The 21959-nt window shown below is 38.4% G+C and overlaps 1 protein-coding gene and 1 pseudogene across 5 annotated transcripts in view; one reads left to right on the forward strand and one right to left on the reverse strand.

Annotated features, from left to right (window-relative positions):
• INPP4B (inositol polyphosphate-4-phosphatase type II B) overlaps positions 1 to 21959 on the reverse strand; it is an 865488-nt gene that overhangs the window by 284918 nt on the left and 558611 nt on the right. For all 5 annotated transcript variants that reach the window (XM_033215351.1, XM_033215352.1, XM_033215348.1 and 2 more), the window contains one exon: positions 4770 to 4820. In XM_033215351.1, coding sequence (XP_033071242.1) covers positions 4770 to 4820 — 51 coding nt within the window. The remainder of the gene's footprint in view (positions 1 to 4769; positions 4821 to 21959) is intronic.
• LOC117085961 lies at positions 7415 to 7723 on the forward strand (annotated as a pseudogene).

The raw sequence follows: 21959 nt of genomic DNA on the forward strand, positions 1-21959 counted from the left end.
TGCTCAGTAGGATTTGACATCTCCATGCAGCAGGTCCTCTGTGGCTCCCCAGTCACCTTTAAGGGGGTCAGAGAAGGTACACCACCACGCATGTGGCCACAGATGTCCAAACCTCCATCATTCATGTTCTTCTCACAAAGCCTATATTCCAAGCACAGGGTTTTTTTCTTTTTTTCTTTTTTTTTTTAATTGCAATTTGCATGAATCTCACCAAATTTATTCAACTACTCTCCAGAGCTGTGCTATCCAATGAGTAGCCACTAGCTTTAGCAGGTAAAATGTGGCTACTCCAAGTTGAGATGTACACTCAGTATAAAATACACACTGAATTTAGAATGCTTAGTATGAAAAAGGAATACGAATATATAATGTATTGATTACACTTTGGAATAATATTTTGCATCTATTGGGTTAAATAAAATATATTAAAATTAATTCAGCCTGTTTCTTCTTACTTTTTAAAAACACAGCTGCTAGAAAATTTAAAATTACATATGCGGCATGCATTTTGTGACATACATTATATCCATTGAACACTGCTGGTTTAGAGGTCAAATGAATATATCAATAATATTTTGACCTATTCTCATAAAACAACATACAGGAACTATGGTATAAGTTTTCAAAGGTCTTTGAAAAGTTGAAGGTTGTATCATAAGACTGATACACAATATTTTTTTTTTATTAGACTGATACACAATATCTCTTACACATAACCTACAGACAGGTCTTTTCATAGCCCAGGTACTTTTTTTTTTTCTGTAAACCATAACAGATACGGTTACATTATTTCCTACCCCACAGGAAGAGAAAAAGACTAAATGAACTATTAACATTGAAAAATACATCAGAAAGAAAAAATAGTTGGGAAGAAATCTATTAAAAGTTGATGAATAGCCCAAAGGAAACATTAAAAAGCACTTTAAGGTAAAGTCACTTATCATAGAATTTTATCTTTGCTTGTGAATATACCTCAAAAGGTCTAAGAGCACATATTAATATTTGCTTGACTAAGTCATCAAGAAAATATTTGGGTGCATCCGGTAAATTCTGTTTGAGAATGAAAAGAAACACACCTAACATATTTGAAAGATTACAATAAAAAAATCTAAGCTCTTTAAAAAAAATTAGAGTACTTGAAGAGTAGAACCCTTGTATGTTGTAATGACAGAGCCATTACTGGCTCTGTGTCCTTGGCCAAGAGCTTAAACTCTCAGACCTGTTTTGGAGTGTCCAAGGAAATATTTTGAGGATTCGCTGATAGGATGTATATTAACAAGTAGTACTTCATAGGCGGTCAACATATGTTAACTTCTCTCTCCAAAATAACATGTAATCTGAGGGTGTTAGAAAGTCAAGGCATGCTGACTTGTTCTTTTTTAGACTTACTCTTACTGTGCTTGATATTTAGTTCTGAAGTCATATTTGCCATTTTGAGTTCTGATGGGTCATAAAAGTTGTTAGATTTTTTACTGTATTATTACAATCATTTCTAGAATCCCCTACCCATTTATTTCTGGTGGTTCTAACAATACATAAAATGGTTGGCAAAATAAAATCGTGGTATGCTTTTTGATTTATTCAAAACATAGATCATAGATTTGCTAGCTTCCAAGCACAAAGCCAGGAATATTAGAAATAGAGACTTTGCTATCATGGAGTACATCTAGCAGGAGTGTGGTGACATTACTAATTGCCTACCTGACACGCTTTCTGCCCATTCTTCATTACTAATAGCACCTCAATTTTGTTTAAATGAGAATTGTACCCAGATTCTCTTCTAGTTAAGGACTTAGGTCTTCCCAATACTATGTAAGTGACAGTATACAAAACGAAATTTCCCAGGAAGTTACTGTTTTCCAGAGTTGAAGGAATAGGCCAGCTGAGCTTTTTCCCTTTATTCTTCACTTAACCCAGAATGTGCTACCTGGGGTACCATGGCCAGTCTATGTAGTTCTCTAAGAAAGAAGGACCAGGAAGATGGATAGAGTCTGGCTGCTTCAAGTCACTTTTGAGTAGCTGAAGCTCTGGACAATTTTCCCAAGACTTCTATAACATGAGAAAAACAAACCCATTAATTAGTTTTAAGCCACAGTTTGTCACATTACTTGCCTTAGGGTACATTCCTAATTGCAAAAATAGGCATGTCACAGGATACCAATTGAGATTTCTCTTTTAGTCCAGGAATTATAGCCGAGTTTTGTCAAAGATGAAGACACAATGTAATAAATGTACCCCATTGTATGTTCAGAGAATCTTCAGTGTTTGAGGCCAGTAATCTTATTAATATGCTTGATGAGGAGCCAGTGTAGAGATGCTGGTCTGTAAGTAGCCATAATACACCCAGTTAATATAAAACTAGGGGTAGAAGAGAGGAGAGGTCAGCATTTAGGAAGGTGTCTGATTTTGGAGATGTGGCTAGTTTCTTTCTTAATCATCCCCCAGGAAAATATCTTTATCCCCAAAGCTGAAGCCAAGAGGGTCTGGTACCAAAAATCACTTATAAAGCCTAGAGGTGTCTAAACCATGTTTACCTCCACTGGGGACTGATTGTCTCTCTTTTGAGAATCATTGAATATGATCCAGTGTCTGATGCGGCTAGGGCTTATAGAAAGGATCAGCAGAGAGATGGCTGAGTCGAAACAGGAAACACACAATGGAACAGCCTGCATTTCTTCCATGTTGGATGGCAAGTACATGTGAGTTTCATGTATTTGGATAGCACAGAAAGTAGCTGACCTGGCGCCAGGTACTTGAATGGTAGATCTCACAACAAGAGGGTATGGAGTGGGGGTGGGCAGTGGAGGAAGTTGGCCCAGAGCCAGGTCCTCCATGGTAGGCAATTATGCTATGAGGAGAACCTGACAAGGTCCCCAGAAATATCTATACCTTTGTCAATCAGAGAGCCAGCAAATCAGTATCTGTCACATAGAGGACTCTAACAGCAGCCACTGCCTAAGAAGCATCAAGTCTAGCATTTAGGAAACCTCACCCTCACCAGGAGCAAGCCCAGAATAAACCTCTGTCTCCCTCCTCCTTCCTCTTTGCTGCCACAACTGAGGAATCAAAAGAAGAAAGGGCAGGCCATGTGTGGGACTCACATTAGACTTCCTCCCTACTGCACACTGTTAGAGTCACAGAAAGTCTAGCCTATAGGGGGAAATGGTGGGAAGAGGTAGAAGAAAATAAAATCAGGTAAGAGACTCAAGGTTTAAAATAATTAAGATGGATTCCCAAGAACCTGAGTGAGGGAAAAAATTCAGAGACATCTACACGATTGGGCCAAAATATCATTAAAGCTTCAAGCAAGGGGAATTCAACACAAGGGCAGTGGTGGAGTGGGGTCAGGGCAGGCAGTGATCACAGAAGAAAAAAATTAAACCAGCTAAGCTTCCTTGAACCTTGATAAATAAATGGAACACCTTGGTAGAACAATGTATTACCCATATTAACAGTTTAAAAAGTCTCACATTTTATGAAGCAGTGCCATGGGTGTGATGAGAGCGTGCATTTAGGACGGAGGGTCCTGTTGGAAGCAGGGCCCCAGGGTGGTCATAGTGGAAACATGTGAGCTGGCCCTGAGCTGTGGAAGGGAGCCCTCTCCCCATGGGGTGCAACAGTCTAGGCTGACAGAAGGCCATCTGCCTGTGTCTGTGGAGGCCTGAGGCTGGGGAGAACTTTCTGGACGCACTGGAGGAACTAAATGAAGGTTTGTGTAGTCAGCACAGAGATTGGTGGTGGAAGTGAGTGGCACAAGAGGTTGAAAGGACAGGCAGAAAAACTGCAAGGATTCCCCCAAGTCAAAGCAGTTACTCAATCAGTCCCCAGGAAGAGATGAAAGGCTTGTGTTACGCATGAGAAAGCAAGACATCCTCCTTTTCCCTCTGCTTCTTCACTAACAGCTGCAGAGATAACTGACATTATGCTCAGTCGAGTCAAACTTTGGTGCATATTTTTGGAGTCCTTCCTTGGCAGTTTGTGGCTGTGTTCCATGAGAAAATGAATGGTACCTAGTACAGTGTCCTACACACTGACTGGAAGAAGGTTGTCAAGTGCCTGTAGAATTTCAGGGTATTTCAAATAGCTCTTCCAGTTGGCTCAGCCCCAGGGCTTCTTAGACCTAATTTACTTCTGGTCTTTTTCCTCCTCTCTGAACACACAGATCTCAAGGATTCAGCCTGTGGGGCTGAATCTTTTAGGAGCTGCCACCACCTACTCTAGCCTTGTCTAAGCAGAAAGCACCCAGTACCTTCTTGTTCTTCTAAATTCTCAATACTGGAGAGGCAGTAGTTCAGTGCAGCAAGAAAACCTCAGCAGGATTTTCCAACATTGGACTGAATAGTGGTGGCTGCCTCTCTTTTGACCATCATTACAGTGTTTAAGTGGCAGAAAACAAAATATCACAATCCTATGGCTGGTTCTCTTCCTCCTTCCTGAAGCGGTAGAGATCACATCTGTAATTTCCCTTGCCTCCTGTTGGTCCAGGAATCTTGGCTCTGAACCACAGTTCAGCTACCTGCAGGGCAAAGTCTAGGTTCATATCTAGCCAGCTGAACTAAATATGAATTCACTTGAGGATGATTTTCAGGAAACAAGAAAATGAATTCCATGCAATTCAGCAAATATGTGACAGTGCCTCCTCAAAGAGCCACACCCTCTTAATGTAATTCAATTTTATTTGTCAGCTACCAAGCAGGAGGCCAGAGAAAATCCAAATGATTAATTTAGAAGCGACGTGTGTGCCTTCTGGAAACATAAGAAACACTTACCCCAACTTCTGGCGGGGGATCCTTATGTTCTGGTAGGACACTGGTTCGAACCTGTGGAGAAAAACATTTTCTGTAAGACTTTGGGGTAGAAACTAGTGCAGAAGCCTCACACAGGTGCAGGGTTTCAATTTCCTTCATCTCGCATCAATTCAGACTCTGTGGTTAATCATTAATGAATTAACCTGTGTGCAACACCCACGGCAGTGCAGTGAAGCTGTGCTGTTACAGTTCCTGAACTTCCAGATTTTTCTAAGTGGACAGAGCTGCCTGGATCCTCACTCCATCTCTTTATCTAATACAGAGATATCTGGGATTTAGACAGATCTCTTTAATCTCCTAAAAAGGCAATCTTCATTCAACATTCAAGGGAAAGGAAAGAGCTGGTATAGAGAAAGCAATTCCATGCATGCGCAACGAATGTTCCCAACACAAAGAAATGATACATGTTTGAAATTATGGATATGCTGATTACCATGATCTGATTACAATACATCATATGTATTGCAATGTCATTATGTACCTCATAAGTACGTACAATTATGTGTCAATTTTTTTAATTAAAAAATTATTCTCCGAATGACTGCCCACACTGATGCTTCTTATAGGATATCTTTCCCACTTGAGAATTCTGGGCCAAACTAACAGATACCATCATCTGAATTTACTGGAAAGGTAATTCTCAATTGTGGGAGGGGGAATAATGTAAAAGAACCAGTTATCTGGGTAAGCTTTCCAAAAAGGTGTTCTAGTTGAAACACTAACTCCTTATATAATAAGAGACATGTATCTTCAACTGCGTGGTAATTTTCAATCCTGGCTGCACATTAGAATCACCTGGGAACCCTTTCAAACTCTTGGTGCTCCTCCATGCCCCCAGATACTCTGCTTCCAATGTACAGCTACCGACTCTATGGTTCGCTTAAGAAATCACATTTCAAATAAAAAAAAAAAAATCATGATTACCTTTCTTGCTTCAGAAAAAGATAGTGAATGTAAGAAAAGGCAAGAAACTTATATCTAGTATGTCTTAATTTGAAATAAAGATGAGTTAAACAAGTTAAATGAATATAAAGCAATATATAAGCACATCCTGTTTACTTGGAGTGAAAGGGGATCGGAGGGGAAGAATTAGGGAGCAACAGCCTAAAACACTTAAAGGATCAACATTTTAGGTGATCATTCTAACAAAATCCTTTTAATCATACTTCTCTTCAAATCCCTTAAGTCTTGACATACCTAACCATACCAAGTCAATCCTCCCAGATTAAAGGGATGCTTCTAATACCTCTAATAAGTTAAAAGACTTGAATCAGCTCCTTGTGGCCTGCTAATCTTGAACACAGTTGCCAATTCCTTGAACAAAGCCACAAGCTATAATAAAATGTGCATTTGAACTTCTAGCTTAATACTTTTTGTTTCTTTATAACAGATCCAGCACTGTCGCTTGCACAATTTGTCAGTCATTATAACTCAAAATTGTTCACCCAAGCACAAAATAAATGACATGAGAGACCTCAATGGAGTAAACACAATTTGTAGAACATACTCAACTCTTCAACTCAGGACCGTGTGACAGAGCACTTACTGGCTAAGAGCATTAGCAGTTTGGCAGCTGCATTAACATCTTTTGGCCCAGATTACCATTCAGTCTCATTATCTGAAAGTCATCAACTGGCCTCAAAGGACAAGGAAACTATATACAAATAGTGGTGGTGGACAATGTAGTGTGTGTATGGATTATATATAGTATGTATAAATATGGTTTCTCCCTCTATCTCTATGTGTATATGAATAGTTTATTATACTACATATATATATGTATATAGTATAAAGTGCTATATAATGAATATTCACATGTACCATATAATGCACACATGTGTACATATATACATTAATTTTTTTAAAAAATTGACAGCCAAATAACATTTTCCAAAGATATACACTTGAATTTACAAATAAAGTGAAAAAGTCAGAAATTGGTAAGAGGGTCAACATACATAGAGCTGTATAAAGTATTTGATTTGGGTCATAAATATTAATATAAAAGTGTTTTAATGTTGGACAAAGGTAGAACAATTCTGACAATTCCTGCAACATGGCAAACTCCCACATTTTAATAATTTTATATGTAGAACACGTATTTCTTATAATTATCAATAAACTACAGAAGGAAAAGAAGATTCCTTTTCCTCTTTTACATATATATATATTTTTTAATATTCTTTATCCTATTACCGATGTTATGGTACATAGGTTATATCAGTGATGCTTTTCTTATATATTCCTCCATTGCAGTGAACACAAGCTAGGTAGCAACCACTGGATTTGCTAGTGAATAATGCCCCAGCATTTCTTGTTGAGACTTCAGAGGCCAGTGAGTGAGACACATATGTGAATAATTTAGCACAATGCAATAAGTGCTATAATAGAAATATGGGCATTGTCCTGTGGGCATTTAGAATGAAGTATAACTATTTTATCCTGTGAGTTTCAGGAAAGGCTTCACAAAAGAAGTGGTCTGGGTTTTGAAGGATGGCTAGGAGTTTTAGGCAAGGAAAGATATGATAAAACAAGCAGGGTTTTATGTAACAAGCATGTGGCATAGAGTTGTAAGAGTTCAGGGGGAAGGGTGCAGGATTTGAAACATGGCAGATTATGTGGGCCAGCAACAAACTACCAAAACCACAGAGGAGCCCCTGAATCTTATCAGGCTCAGCCTAGATGAGCGAATTTACATGAAAATGGGAAATGACTGATGGCTTCAAGGCAGATTACATGCTTATGATCAACATTTAAATATGATGTTGGGAGATGTAGAAGAAACTGTGGCTACTATAGAAACTGATGAACAAACATATGAAGGGATATGTAAATCAACGAAACTGAGTATTCCAACGTTCTTTATCCAGGGAGATGGTGCTGTCCTGGTTGTCCCTTCATTGAAAGTTGGCTGACACAAAGAATTTGTCCTGTATGGAAAATAGGAGACTTTGTACAATTGCCTCTTTAAATGTGCAAAGCATTTGAAAGAGAAAACTGCATACATTTTGATATTAAGAAATAATTCTGAGGATTTTTCCACTCTTGAAATGAATTGATTTGCACATAACCCACAACTTCTTAAGCGAAATGGCACTTTTCCCTCCAACTCTTCCAATAAATACAATCACCAAGATGCAAAAACAAAAACAAAAATGAACAAACAAACAAAAAACCAGAGCTCAGTTGTGTTCAGGGAATATAAGTATTCTGTTGATGCTATTGGGACCCTGCAGGAAATGGCAGGAGTTACATACGTTTGGGGAATTGGTTGGGGCCATTTACTGGAGAGGGCTGTCTCCCATGTTATAGAAGTGGAGTTTTATTCCACTGCATTATTCCAGGCAATAGGAAATCAGGGAAGGCATTGAACAGTGGAGTGGCATGATCAGAGCCCTTGACACATCCCAACGCTTCCCAAGTCACCTTGGGAAAATGATTGAACCTCTTCATGCCAGCTGCCTTTCAGCCTTTTTATCAGTTATTTAACATGGGGTTAATAGACCCTACAGGTTGTTGTATTCTATCCTTTTCAGCACTGCAAACAGTACCTGACCCAGAGAGAGAAGAACACAGTGTGTGAGAAAGAAATGGAGGCGGGAAGAGAGAAAATGAAGAGGAAAGAGGCGAGGAAAGAAAGAAGAGGAAGGCAGAGGAAGGAAGGGAGGAGGACCATGAGACAGGGAGGAAGGGAGAGAAGGAGGAATATGTCACTAAAAATACTAAGGCCTGAACAGATATAGATGAGACCTCTTGGTGAGAAAGGGATGAAGCTAAGGCTGTCACTGTAGCATTTGGAATATTCCGGTTCACCGACAATGTCATGCCTCCTGAGAATTGCAAGCCTTCCTTTGGAATTCATTTTCCCTTTTTTGGTCTTGTCAGCAGTTCTTCTCTCTATTTTTCTTCACTATTCCCCCTCCCTGTCCCTTCCTGGAACATAAGAATGTCTTCCTGACTACAAATTTAAAACATTCTTACAGCTTCCCTTTGTCTAGACTTTTATGATGTCAAATAAAGCAAGGCAGACCAATTAATGGTAGTGATCATGTAGAAAATCATGTTTCTTATTCCATCTTGAATATTTTTTAAGGTTTATCTAAAACAAATTTCCTTCTCTATCAACCCCAGAAGTTCAAAATTAAACTAACTAAATTTATCTTAAAAACAAAACAAAACCAGGTAGCATACAGTGGGTTATTCTCACTCTTTCATGGAATTCCTATAGACGACTTCACAAGTCTTAATTGTTTCCAACAAGATGCTGCTTCAGCTACCAATACAGCAGTTGAACACAGGACTTTAGTGCTCAAATTTATGCAAGACATACACCTCAGACTAGTCAACCTTGTTACAATGAGCATGGGCATTGCTGTCCTGAGGGTGGGAGGAGAGTGAGGACTGCTCCTTTTTTTGTAGATGAGTAGCTGAAAATCAGGCAGTGGGGCTGCCTGAAATGCTAGGAGTCTGTTGGAGATCCAGACCCAGAGAAGGAAAAGGCCATGCTGTCCTGAGTCTGCACACTAGACTGGCAGCACCTGGACCTCATGCAAGTGCATCTGCTCATTGGTAGGTGAGGGAGAAGCATCATCTCTCCGGACAGTCTCAGCTGGCAGGTAGAGGGAAAGATGTTGGTTATAGCGGAGGGACACCTCTCAGCAGGGATAGAGCCCAGATCCTCTTCCTAGAAAACTGTCACACCTGGAAATGTCTCTGATAATGAATGCGTCTCATTTCTTTAAGAAAAAAAAAAAGTGTTACTCTAATTCTCTATGTGTCTCAAATTAGAATATATCATCACATTTACTTCTCCTACTTGGAAGGAGACACATAAGTGTCTTTAATCAAACATTAAAATTTGACTACAACAGAAAGGTTTTGCCCTGCTTCACAGTATGAATTTTCCAGAAGGAAGCTGCCTGCTTAACCAGGATTCCATATGCTAGAAACCCTGCTCCCAGGAGCAGCCGTGTGGCTAGTTCTCACCAGTGAAATGTACATGCAAGTGATGTTTGCTGCAACCAAGCTGGATTTTGCAAAAGTGAATATATACACTCTCTCCACTGTCTCATTCTTCTTCCAATGGCCATACATAGAGGAGTCCAGTCTTTATGTGGTGGCTGAGCTGCACCTGAGTCCCCAAATTACCACATGAAAGAAAGCCATCTGCCAGCCATCACTACTGGTAGTAGACTGTTAAATAATTGTGTTAGTTTTCCACTCATGTGCAACAAATTACCACAAACTTAGCTGCTTAAAACAACATCCATTTATTTGTTCACAGCTTTGTAGGTTAGAAGTCCAGGCATGATATGGCTGGATTCTCCACTCAAGTCTCACTTGGCTGAAATCAAGGTGTCAGCTGGCTGTGTCCTCATTTAGAGGCTTCACTGGAGAAAGATGCGCTTCAAATCTCCCTCAGGCTTCTCAGAATGTAGTTTCTTGCAACTCTTGAACTGTGGTCCTCATTTTCTTGATGGCTGTTCACAGGAGGCTGCTCTAAACTCCTGGGTTCACACACCAGCAGCCCTTGCCAAGCTCCCTCCTCCATTAAATTCAGTAACAGAGAATCTCCTTGGCATCAAATCTTCTCTAACTTCTGTTTTTAGGAAGAACTCACTCTCTTTTAAAGGATTACCTGATTAGGTCAGGCTCTTCTCGGATGATCTCTCTTTCAACTGGGCTATATAATATGACCTAATCACGAGATTAAGTGCTGTTATATCACAGCATTGAGGATTATGCAGGGATGTACATCATGGAGTGCTAATTTTGGGAACAATCTTAGAATTCTGCCTACCACAATAATCAAGAAATAAACTTCCATTGTGCTAAGACACTAAAATTTGGATATTTACATTTACTTTGACCGAATAATTCAGACCCTCTGTTCTTTTTAATTTTACTAGGTTCTGGAAGAACATGTGGTGTTTGGTTACATGGATAATTTCTTTAGTGATGATTTCTGAGATTTTGGTGCACCCATCACCTGAGCAGTGTACACTGTGCCCAATGTATAGCCTTTAATCCCTTACTCCACTCCCACCATTCCCCAAGTCCCCAAAATCTACTGTATCATTCTTATGCCTTTGTGTCTTCATAGCTTAGCTCCGATTTATAAGTGAGAAATATTATGTTTGGTTTTCCATTCCTGAGTTACTTCATTTAGAATAATGGTCTGCACCTCCATCTACGTTGCTGTGAATGCCATTATTTGATTTCTTTTTATGGTTGACCACATTTTCTTTATCTACTCACTGGTTGATGGGCATATGGGCTGGTTCTATATTTTTACAATTATGAATTGTGCTGCTATAAACATGCATGTACAAGTGTCTTTTTCATATGACTCCTTTTTCTCTGGGTAGACATCCAGTAGTGGGATTGCTGGATCAAATGGTAGATCTACCTTTAGTTCATTAAAGAATCTCTGCACTGTTTTCCATAGTGGTTGTACTAGTTTACATTCCCACCAGCAGTGTAAAAGTGTACTTTTTTCACCACATTCACACCAACATCTATAATTTTTTTTAATTTTTAATTGTGGCCATTTCTGAAGGAGTAAGGTGACATCGCATTGTAGTTTTGATTTGCATTTTCCTTATAATGAGTGACATTGAGCATTTTTTCATAGGCTTGTTAGCCATTTATATTTCTCTTGAGAATTATTTATGTCCTTAGCCCACTTTTTGATAGAATTATTTGTTTTCTTCTTGCTGACTTGAGTTCCTTGTAAATTCTGAATATTATCCCTTTGTTAGTTGCATAGTTAGAAAAGATTTCCTCCCACACTGTGAGTTGTCTGTTTACTCTGCTGATTATTTCTTTTGCTGTGAAGAAGCTCTTTAGTTTAATTACATGACATTTATTTATCTTTGTTTTTGCTGCATTTGCTTTTGCATTCTTGGTTATGAATTCTTTGCCCAAGTCAATGTCTAGAAGGGTTTTTCTAATGTTAACTTCTAGAATTTTTATGATTTCAGGTCTTAGATTTAAGTATTTGATCCATCTTGAGTCAATTTGTGTATGAGGTCAGACATGAGGATCCAGTTTCATTCTTTTACGTGTGACTTGCCAATTGTGCCAGCACCATTTGTTGAATAGAGTGTCCTTTACCTTCGTTATGTTTTCCTACTTTTGCTTGCTTTGTTGATGATTAGTTGGCTATAAGTATTTGACTTTATTTCTGGGTTCTGTATTCTGTTCCATTGGTCTATGTGCCTATTTTTATACCAGTGTCATGTTGTTTACTTGGCTACAGCCTTAAAGTATAGTTTGAAGTTGGGTAATGTAATGCCTCCAGATTTGTTCTAATGAAATTTTGGATTTATTTAGTGTGTGGTTATGAGAAAATAAAGCAAAATAGCTAACATTAAAACTTCATTTACTATTTTAAGGCCAGCAAACATGTATCAAGCACATATTATGATTCAATCACTATTATAAGCACTGACAATCTCAGAGAGTAAGAGATTAAGAAGACAAAGTATATTTTGCTGATACACAATAACAATGACATGGTAAGAGTCAGACATCTAATAATAATTGCTAAGAACCTTCAGTTTTCTAAAATCTATCAGCTAGTCTTCGATAACAGTTTTCCAGTTGTTTAATTTCAATCTCGCATGGAGAAAATGATGCATGTACAAATCTAAATGATTTAGGCCACAGAATCTTAGAGATGGAAGGAATGTCTGTTAACCTAAAAATAAAAAACCATCTATGCAATATGAAAATTATATCTGAAATATTCCTGGGAAGTAACTTAACATTTCTTCTTCAACATTTGGAATTTCTAGCTTACTATATCTCACAAATCGGTATCGTAAAGGTAGTGTTACAAAATCGCATGCCCACAGGCTCCAGGTAGGTTAAATTAATTAAAGGAGTGGGCTGGGTGTTTGAGACAATAGGAATTGGAGGGGATTCTGGCAAAATGGAATCACATTTCTAGTCTTTAAGGAGTGACAACTACCCAGCTTCAAAGGATTGAAAAAATTCTAAGAAATATTTCTTCAAGTATTAACAATGGGTAAATATTAATTCTTTTGAAAGTGGGCTATTATCATCATTTGCTGATTTTTACCAGAAACATGCTTTGTAAGTAAGGTGAGTAGGCCAAAGCAAGCCCACTACTATTTTAGTAAAAATATTTTTAAAATGTGCTACCCTAAAACAGTTATTATGAATCTTGATAACACAGTAGAATCACCTGTAACATGTTTTTGGTTTTGTGTTTGTTTTAAATGCCAATTCACAGGTCACACCCTAGAATAATTAAATCAGAATGTTCAAGGGAAGGACCCAAGCATCAGTATTTTTAAGGCTAATACTCTACTTGATTCTAATGTGCAGTCAAGTTAAAGTAAAGAACTATTACTATAAAATTAATTAGATTACTTTTTGATAAGAATGAGCCTCACAAACTAGCTCTAAGTCCTATGAGGAGTCTTAAAACATATTGTGCCATGTTAAAGCCATCAAATATGGTTCCCTTTGAAAAGGACACACAAAAAAGTTAACAGATTCTCAGAGCTGGAACATTTTTAGGAAAGGTTCCTCAAATGTTAGTGTGCATACTCATCACCTGCTGGTCAACAGCTGGTCAGGAGGATGATCTCCAGACCATTCTCTAGAAGTCTGTTAGAAATGCAGTATCTCAGACTTCCCCCAGACACATGAATCATAGTGTTCATTTTGGTAAGATTCCCAATTCATTCATATGTACATTAATGTTTGAGAAGCTCTGGTTTGGAAGAATGCTTATGAATGAAATGGGTCATAATGAGAACAGTAGGTCTTCCTTGCACCTAAACATGCCTGAAATAAAGATGAGGTTTATTATTCCAGTTATGAAGATTTTTTTTTAATATCAAGCAACTGTAAAAACTTCAGATGATACCTTCCAGCAGACAGGTGCCCCCTTTTTATGTGAGGCAAATGGCAGGTGAGGTAAAGGGTAGGGACTCACTCTTCAATCAAGTCAGAGATTGATCTGGGACAGAGCTGGGCTGGAATTGTTTCTAAAATTCAGGGTCAATGGTTGAATTGTGTTTCTCCAATATTCATATATTGAAGCCCTTACTTCCAAGTAGCTCAGAATGTAATTATTTGAGATAGGGCCTTTACAGAAGTGATTAATTTAAAATGAGACCCATAGGATAGGGTGCTAATCCAATGTAACTGGTGTCTTTGTAAGAAGAAGAGATACCAGAAAAGCTCATGCCTAGAGGAAAGACCATGCAAAGAGGCAGCAAGAGGGCTGCTGTCTGCAAGTCAAGGAGAGAGGCTTTGAAGAAGCCAACCTTGCCAGCACCTTGATCTTAGATTTACAGACTCCAGACCTGTGAGAAAATAAATTTTTGTTGCTTAAGCTACCCAGTCTATGGGTAGACTGGGTGTTTTTTAATGGGTAGCCCCAGCCAACTAAGACTCTGAGTCTACCTGTGTTATCTGGTATGGCCTCTGTGATTTTCAACCAACAGCCTGACTGGCCTTTGCTTCTCAGCCCTGAAAAAGTGGAAATTGTAAGACATTCCACTATACTTCTTTAACATTACACCCGACACAGTCTCAGAATCTCACAAAAGTCTTTAGAGGGAGACCAGCCATGAGTCTGAATCTCCTTTGGACTCCAAATGTGTCATTCCAACTATGCATGAAAATCCGAATCTCTGCTGAGTGCTATGCCTGCCAGCTGCCACCTTCTGTTTGGCAAAACCTTAATATTCAGACTTCTAGTCACAGGGAGACTCTGTGAATACCTCCAGGTGAAAAACGGCTTTTTAGTTTCTCAGTGTCAACTCAGCACTCCCTCCAGGGCATCTCTTGCCTGTTGTCAGTTTCTCTCTCTCGTTTCCCAAGCACTGTGAAACTATGGGGACTTTCACTCTGCTTTTTGGAAGCCTTTGACCTGGTTCTTTAGCCTCCTGCAAAGAGTCAGAATTTACCAAGTCTCTTCTGAGAAAAAAAATGGCCACTTACTTGAGCCCCCTGAATTCTCCATTTCTCACTTCATCCAACACAACTGCTGAAAGCTTTGCTGATTTCTCTTTCTCCAAGCAGCAGCTGCAGCAATAGCAGCAGCAACAGCTCTCTGTCTAGGCAAAGGCCTATTCTTCAGCCCACTCTAAGAGTCAGCAAATACCCCTAGACAAAAATCATGGCTCCTGATAGCTCAATGTTGAAAGGTTCTCCTTGCTCTGGAAATTTGGTCTCTCTAGTTATTTTCGCTCTGATAGCTTAATGGTGCTTTCAAACATGTGATTTTTTGCAATCAGCCCAGCTTCTTTTCTAGGTGTTGCCAGAAGGAACAGTGCTTGTCCCACCTGCCACATCCTACCCAAACTGAACTCCTCAATATCCAGAAAAGTGATTGGTAAACTAATAAATCTTCCAAACATGTGGTCAAGGGATGAAAAAATGATATTCAGCAGAGTATGGTTATATGTAATTGGAGAGGAAAAAAATGCCATTTAAATATTGGTCTGTCTGTTGAGTTATGTCTTTGACAAACTGGTACAAATGCATAATGACATTTGGTTCCTTTGGTAAGACTAGAGCTTACTTGGAAGCCTAAACACCATCCCAATTAACCAGTTTGGATAAACAATAATTCTTGAGTGGGATATGCTATCTTGGGTTTTACTCACTAAATGTGATCATCTTTCAAATGTCAAGCACAGTCTACCAAATTATATATACAAGTCCATTCTACAGACTTCCATGCCAAAAAGAAACACTAGTTAAGACAAATATAAGCACTCTTTTCATTTGGATGCTCTAACCTTAGATGTATTCATTTCTTTAAAGCAGTGATGTTCACACCACAGCTCCTAGTCACATGTGTCTCTTTATGTTTAATTGGTGGCTCTTTAAAACTTCTAATTTCTCTATATGAATGTGCCATTATACTAAATTCTACCAGTCATACAGGACTCATGTAGTTCTTTAGGTTAATAGTGACTGTAAATGTGGCTCCAGAGTCATATAACTCTGACTATCCCTGCCATTACCCACATTTTATTCCACTTCCCTTTCCAACTATTACAGAGGTCTATTACAAGCAGGTGAAAGAATACTGAACGACAACAATATCTGTAGACATTACCTTCCTTTATCAGAGAATCACTGAAAGATACAGATTCTGCTGAAAATAAGAGATGTTAGGTATGAGGTTTTGTTTTCATGGAAGTCAAAGAGGTCTCCTTACAGCTTTTCTGAGAATAAGTGATTCTGTCCTCCATACTACTTATTTCTGGGTCTTCCTGAAATGAACAATAGGCTGGGAAGCAAGCATTGTACAGACCCCATCGATTTTCTTCCACTATGTGTTATGAGCCAAGTCCTGACCTGTGCACTTAACTAAAGCAAGAAGGAGAAACCTCTAAAGAGCTGTACAAAGTAGGACAGACAACAGTTTTCCTTTAAGTAGTAAGGGATGTTTACATATTTTACACATAGAAATAAAGGAGCTCTTTGCACTGTAAAGCCACAATCTAAAAATGTGTTTTATAGGCACTAAGGATAATAGCTGATAACTTGCTAAACAACTGTTCTTTATAAGCTGAGAACTCTATTTCTGCTGACTCCCAAAGCCTCACATGAGGATATTATTAACATATGAAACATACATAGAGTGCAATTCAAAGCTCATGTATGCTACTAACAGTTGTTATCAGGTCAAACTTCCACCACTGCCTTCATCCATTTCCTCTCTCTACCACTTCAATATGCAAAAATAATTGTGCCATCATTCTAATAAGTGGAGAATCATTACGGCCGATCAATTATCCTCAGCATTAGACCCGGATGGCGATAGGGTACCCTAGAAACTTTCTGCCCTAGAAATACTGTAAAACTTATAGTTGATACGTAATAATGGAAGCAAGGAAATAATATATGTTTTACCTTTGGGTTAATTATTTCAGGGCATGTCATTTTGTTTTTTTTTACTTGTATTATTTCATTACCGTTCTGTGTTGCATTATTATTGCTTTGACCATTTTACAGATGAGAAAACTGGGTTTCAGAAAACTGGGATAATTGGCCCAGGGTCACTTCATTAGCAAGTGGCAGATTAGACATTAAACAGTCTCCTTCCAAAATCTGTGCCCCTTCCATGGCTGTGTGCCTCCTCAGAGCCCAGACTGATGGTGACTTTAATTGTCTTCCCTAGGGCTGCTTAATTAGAGTTTTAAAAAGCAAATATCTATTAGCCTCAGGAATAGAAACAGACGCAATTTATCACACTACCAGACTCAAAAACGCCATTGTTAGGTATTAACAGCACCCAATTAAGACCACAGTCATGAGTTAATGAACAAGCCATTAGACAGAAAACAGTAATATGAACAAAAGCACATGTCTATTAATCTGTTGCTCACTGAAAGTCATTAGTCCCAACAATATAAGGCTAAATAATTTCTAAGTAGCTTTAAAACAAAACTATCATGATACTGCTTATGTATTCCAGATCATTTACAACCTGGATTTTGAAGATCCAGTCAAAAGAAGATCACCAAACTCCCCATACAAATTAATTGGTTTACATAATCAGCCTACAAAGTATTTATTTACATGAATTGAAAAAATATGTACATGGGCATGGAGTGGATGGGGCTTTCAAGGTAGCTGTCCAGGGAAGTTTCCTGTTTGTCAGGCAAAATTGCAATAACTGCAGTAGATCTATTCTACTGTCACAAGAGTTTCTTTCTCTATAGAATTCTACCAGAGCATCTAATAGTTTAATCAATGGTTCTCAACATGGGCTGCACTTTAGAATTACCCAAAGAAGTTTTAGAAACTGCTGATTCCAGGGCCCTACTTGTTTACACTCCTTTACCTGGGTCATTCTAATCACTCAACATTCTTTTTCACCGCTCTACTTAATTCTCTAAACAACCCTGTGAGAAAACCAAGACTCAATCTTTAACTTTCAACCTGTAAAATAAATAATAATACTCAAAGAGAAGTTAGCTTTCTTCCCAGGTTATGTGGCTAGTAAGTGAAGGAGAGAATATTACAACTTGAATCTGCTGTATTCCAAAACCAGTGCTTTTAACCCTCTGCTATGTTGCCTACAACTTAGGACTGAAGTCACAGCACAAGTCTACTACACAAAGACCATAAAGGGAAGTTAAAGCAAAGCTCCCAGTTTTCCTGAAGCAGACGGAATTGTGATAGCAGCACTCTAAACAGTCACTAGAACCATGTCTTTTCTCTAAGAAAAACTGTTTTGCAGTGTCTGTGGCCCACTGCATGACTAACTCAGTGTTCTTTTAAAAGAGCAAAGGTATTAAATTCAATGTCATGAACTCTTCTGAGGAAGAAAATCGGGAAATGTACAGTTTCTATAGAAAAAAAAGTATTTCAAGCTTCAAAAGACTGACAAAATTAGAAACAAAATTTCATTATGTTGAGGGCTTCTTTACTACAATCAACCAACTACATACTGAAGCCTAAGTCCTTGTGGAGGGCAGTTGAGAGATAGATTTCCTACATTTCAAACTATAAGTCAGCCATTATTCTCAAGTGTGATACAATCAGATCTGCAAGGTCAAAACTATATTCACAATAATATTCAAATGGTATTTTCCTTTTTCACTCTAATTCCTTCACCAGTGTATAGTGGAGTTTTCCATATGCTAAAAGACATGAGATATCACAAGAGATTGAATACAGAGAAGCAGACATGACAATGCAGGTCTCTCCTTTTGATCAGACATTAAGAAGATTTACAAAAATGTAAAACAATGCCACTGTCTCAGTATATATTTTTTTGGTTTTCCAAAACAAAATTTTTAAAATCATGTGTTATTTAACATATGAGTTTATTATTTGCCATTTTAAATGAATTCATAAATATTTTTAAAATTTTAGAGTTTTAATTTCTTATGTGGGAAATATTCATAGTTAATATAACTGTATAAACATAAGCTCTTTGGGATTCTTGATAATTTTTAAGAATGTAAAAGGGTCCTAAGACCAAAAGTTTGAGAAACACTGCCACGGTGGGTCTCAGCATTACATTAATCTTACCCCTTTAATGACAGCTTCTTTCCAGAGTCTCCTTCAGAGGTGGATGTGATGATTACCACAGACACCCAATAATCCCACCAGTCCGAACCACTAAGACTCCCTGGACTTTCCTTGCTCTCACCTCCCTCCATGCCTTTGCATGTGCTGATCTGTCCTTTTAAGTGTAAAAGATATGCTCATGAACAAGGAATAATCACTTTATGAACTACTTTCTAGCATCAGGAAGACATGGAAAATATCAAAATGTGTAAAGAAAGTAAAATATTAAAATAGGGTAATAAAATACAGTGTAACTAGGTGGGAGTGCTTTACCTACAGTGATGAGGTGGGTTTCCCGGAGCAGGTAACTTTGATTCAGACCTGCATAACGCAGAGGAGCCAGCTCAGTGAAACTAAGGGAGAATAGTATTTTAGGTCAACGCAACATCAAGTGCAAAGACCCTGGGGCCAAAGAGGCTGAAAAATGAAAGAGAATAAAGGGGAAAGCAGCAAAAGGTTGGGTGGAAGAAAGGCAGGGCTCTAGGAACACAGGGTTTATGTTACAATTACAATGGGAAACGCTAGCTGGGTTTTAAGCCAAAAAGTGATGTGATGTTTTTCATGCATTAAAACTATTACTCTGATGTGTGGAGAACAGACTGCAGGAGGTCAAGTGTGGAAGGATAAGCAATTAGGAGCCATTTACAAATTAGAGCTTTTTTATCATCATTCCTCTACTTTTTCTAGAGTCAGGATCAAGCTAGATACACAGCTTTTTAGAAGAATAATCATTGGGTAGCCTTGAGTTGTTTCCAAATACTTATAGAAAGCAGTTTAATACTGACAGAGAATTAAAGTGAGTATATAAATTGCCTCTAAATATACTTACATTCATCTATGAGGATAATAATGCTCAACTAGTCACAAGGATACTTGTGGATTAATAATTATTTAAATAAATTTAGAGCTAAATAATAAATATTACACTATTTACTTTTTTTTACACTGTAAATATGAAAAGGCAATACAGCCTTTGAAATAAAAAGCATTCAGAAAAAGCATTCTAACTTAAAACGTGAGGAAACTCAATTCTCTGGAAAAAAATTATAAACAAACTGAGTGATAATAACAGAATTGTAATTACTAATGGAAGTCCTATGAATAAAATTGTTTATGGATGGCTTCAGCTCTTCTGGCAGGCACTTGTGGCAGCCGTATATAGAAAATATCTTCATTGTTACTTATCTGCATTTGAATCATATCGGCAAGCAATGATTCAAAGACCCCTGAATAGCAAATAATGATGCATGTGTGGAAGAATACAAAATAGAACAGCCCCTTTAATTTTAAAACAAACCCCTTCTTTCTAGCACCAAGAGGCCTATTAACAGGAATTTTGAGAAGTATCTTTCTATCTGGGCACAATTTTGCACATCGTTGGGCCTGGATTAAAACATCTTGAAAATCCATCTCTGGGTTTTTTAAGTTAAAGTTGTGAAACATTCTTCATCCGCAGTGGAGCAAGGGCGGTAACTGCCTGTGATATGGGTCTTTTACTTTCTAATCAGTTTTTCTGTTTTACAAAGTAAACTGCCAGTCAGAACCAGGGATGAATACATACATGCACATGTGCACACACACGCACACCCACACGCACACACACACATTCAGTGAAGCCATTCAATTCCATTAAATGATAACTCTTCAACAAATGTCAAAATGTTCCTCTTCCCTTAAGCCATTCAAAAGATTTTAAAATACACCACCTGAGATTTTTAAGGACTTTAGTGTCTCAAGGAAACTACATTTGAAACCTGGAATTTTAACATTTAAAATTCTTAACAGTTGGAATGTATTTGTCTTTTATAATGTATGTTTTGTGCATAAAGTGGGTTTACACTGAGTATTCTTGCTGCCTCAGGGCTTAAAGAAGTGAACTAAATTGGAGCTAATGGGTTCAGGCATTTTAGAGGAAACTACTTAAAACTAAGCCCGCTAAGCAATGTCCATTGATAGGAACAAGAGAAGCAAGGAGTATTTTCATAAATTTGTCCTACCAAAAGTTGTACTTTCATATTTTTTTTTCACTTCTTGAAGTGAATTTTTCTTTGATGCTGTCACAAAGAAGCTTTAAAACATTTTCAGGCCGGGCACGGTGGCTCAAGCCTGTAATCCCAGCACTTTGGGAGGCCGAGACGGGCGGATCACGAGGTCAGGAGATCGAGACCATAGTGGCGAACACGGTGAAACCCCGTCTCTACTAAAAATACAAAAAAAATCTAGCCGGGTGAGGTGGCGGGCGCCTGTAGTCCCAGCTACTGGGGAGGCTGAGGCAGGAGAATGGCGTGAACCCGGGAGGCGGAGCTTGCAGTGAGCTGAGATCCGGCCACTGTACTCGAGCCTGGGCGACAGAGCGAGACTCCGTCTCAAAAAAAAAAAAAAAAAAAAAAAAAAAGAAACAAAACAAAAAAACATTTTCAGGTAATGCTACTCTTTATTTGCACAGACCAAATAAAACCACAGGTAAGGAAATTCAAGGGATTTAATACATGTGGGATGGGTATTTTGTCTTTAAGAAGAGTGGTGTGCACATAAATAACAATTGGCTTTTAAAGGACAAGGATGGAGAGAGCTACCATTAATAGTGCAAGCAATTTCTGTGGTGTAAATACTCCCACCTGGCCCATTTCCAGCTACTAACTTGAAGATCGCTGACCACAGAATTGGAAAGGGACATGTGCAGCAGGCTCCAATATACCACTGTGGCATCACTTTGGAGAAGTCAACTGCATAGAAGTGTTTGGGACCCAGATCCACTGGGATTCTGGTGTGCTGTGAACCTGGCTGCAGCTGGTATAGGGGTCAAGTACAGAAACATCTTCGTGAAATACATGTATATGACAATCAATAGTTTGAAAATACAATCATCTCCCCTCTCACGTGCCAGAGGATATAAAACCATGTCTCTGAAACCAATGATTTTAAGTAGGCTTAAGCTTAATAGAATTTACATGTCTGTTTGAGAGGTGACAAGCACTATCTATTCGATCAGATTCCCAGTCATTGCTAAGGAATTCTTTTACAACCAATGGAAACTTTGGCCATGGGAAAGATGCACGCCAAGAATCCGGT

This window comes from Trachypithecus francoisi, unplaced genomic scaffold (genome assembly GCF_009764315.1).
Source record: "Trachypithecus francoisi isolate TF-2019V2 unplaced genomic scaffold, Tfra_2.0 Lachesis_group1, whole genome shotgun sequence".
Classification (NCBI taxonomy): domain Eukaryota; kingdom Metazoa; phylum Chordata; class Mammalia; order Primates; family Cercopithecidae; genus Trachypithecus; species Trachypithecus francoisi.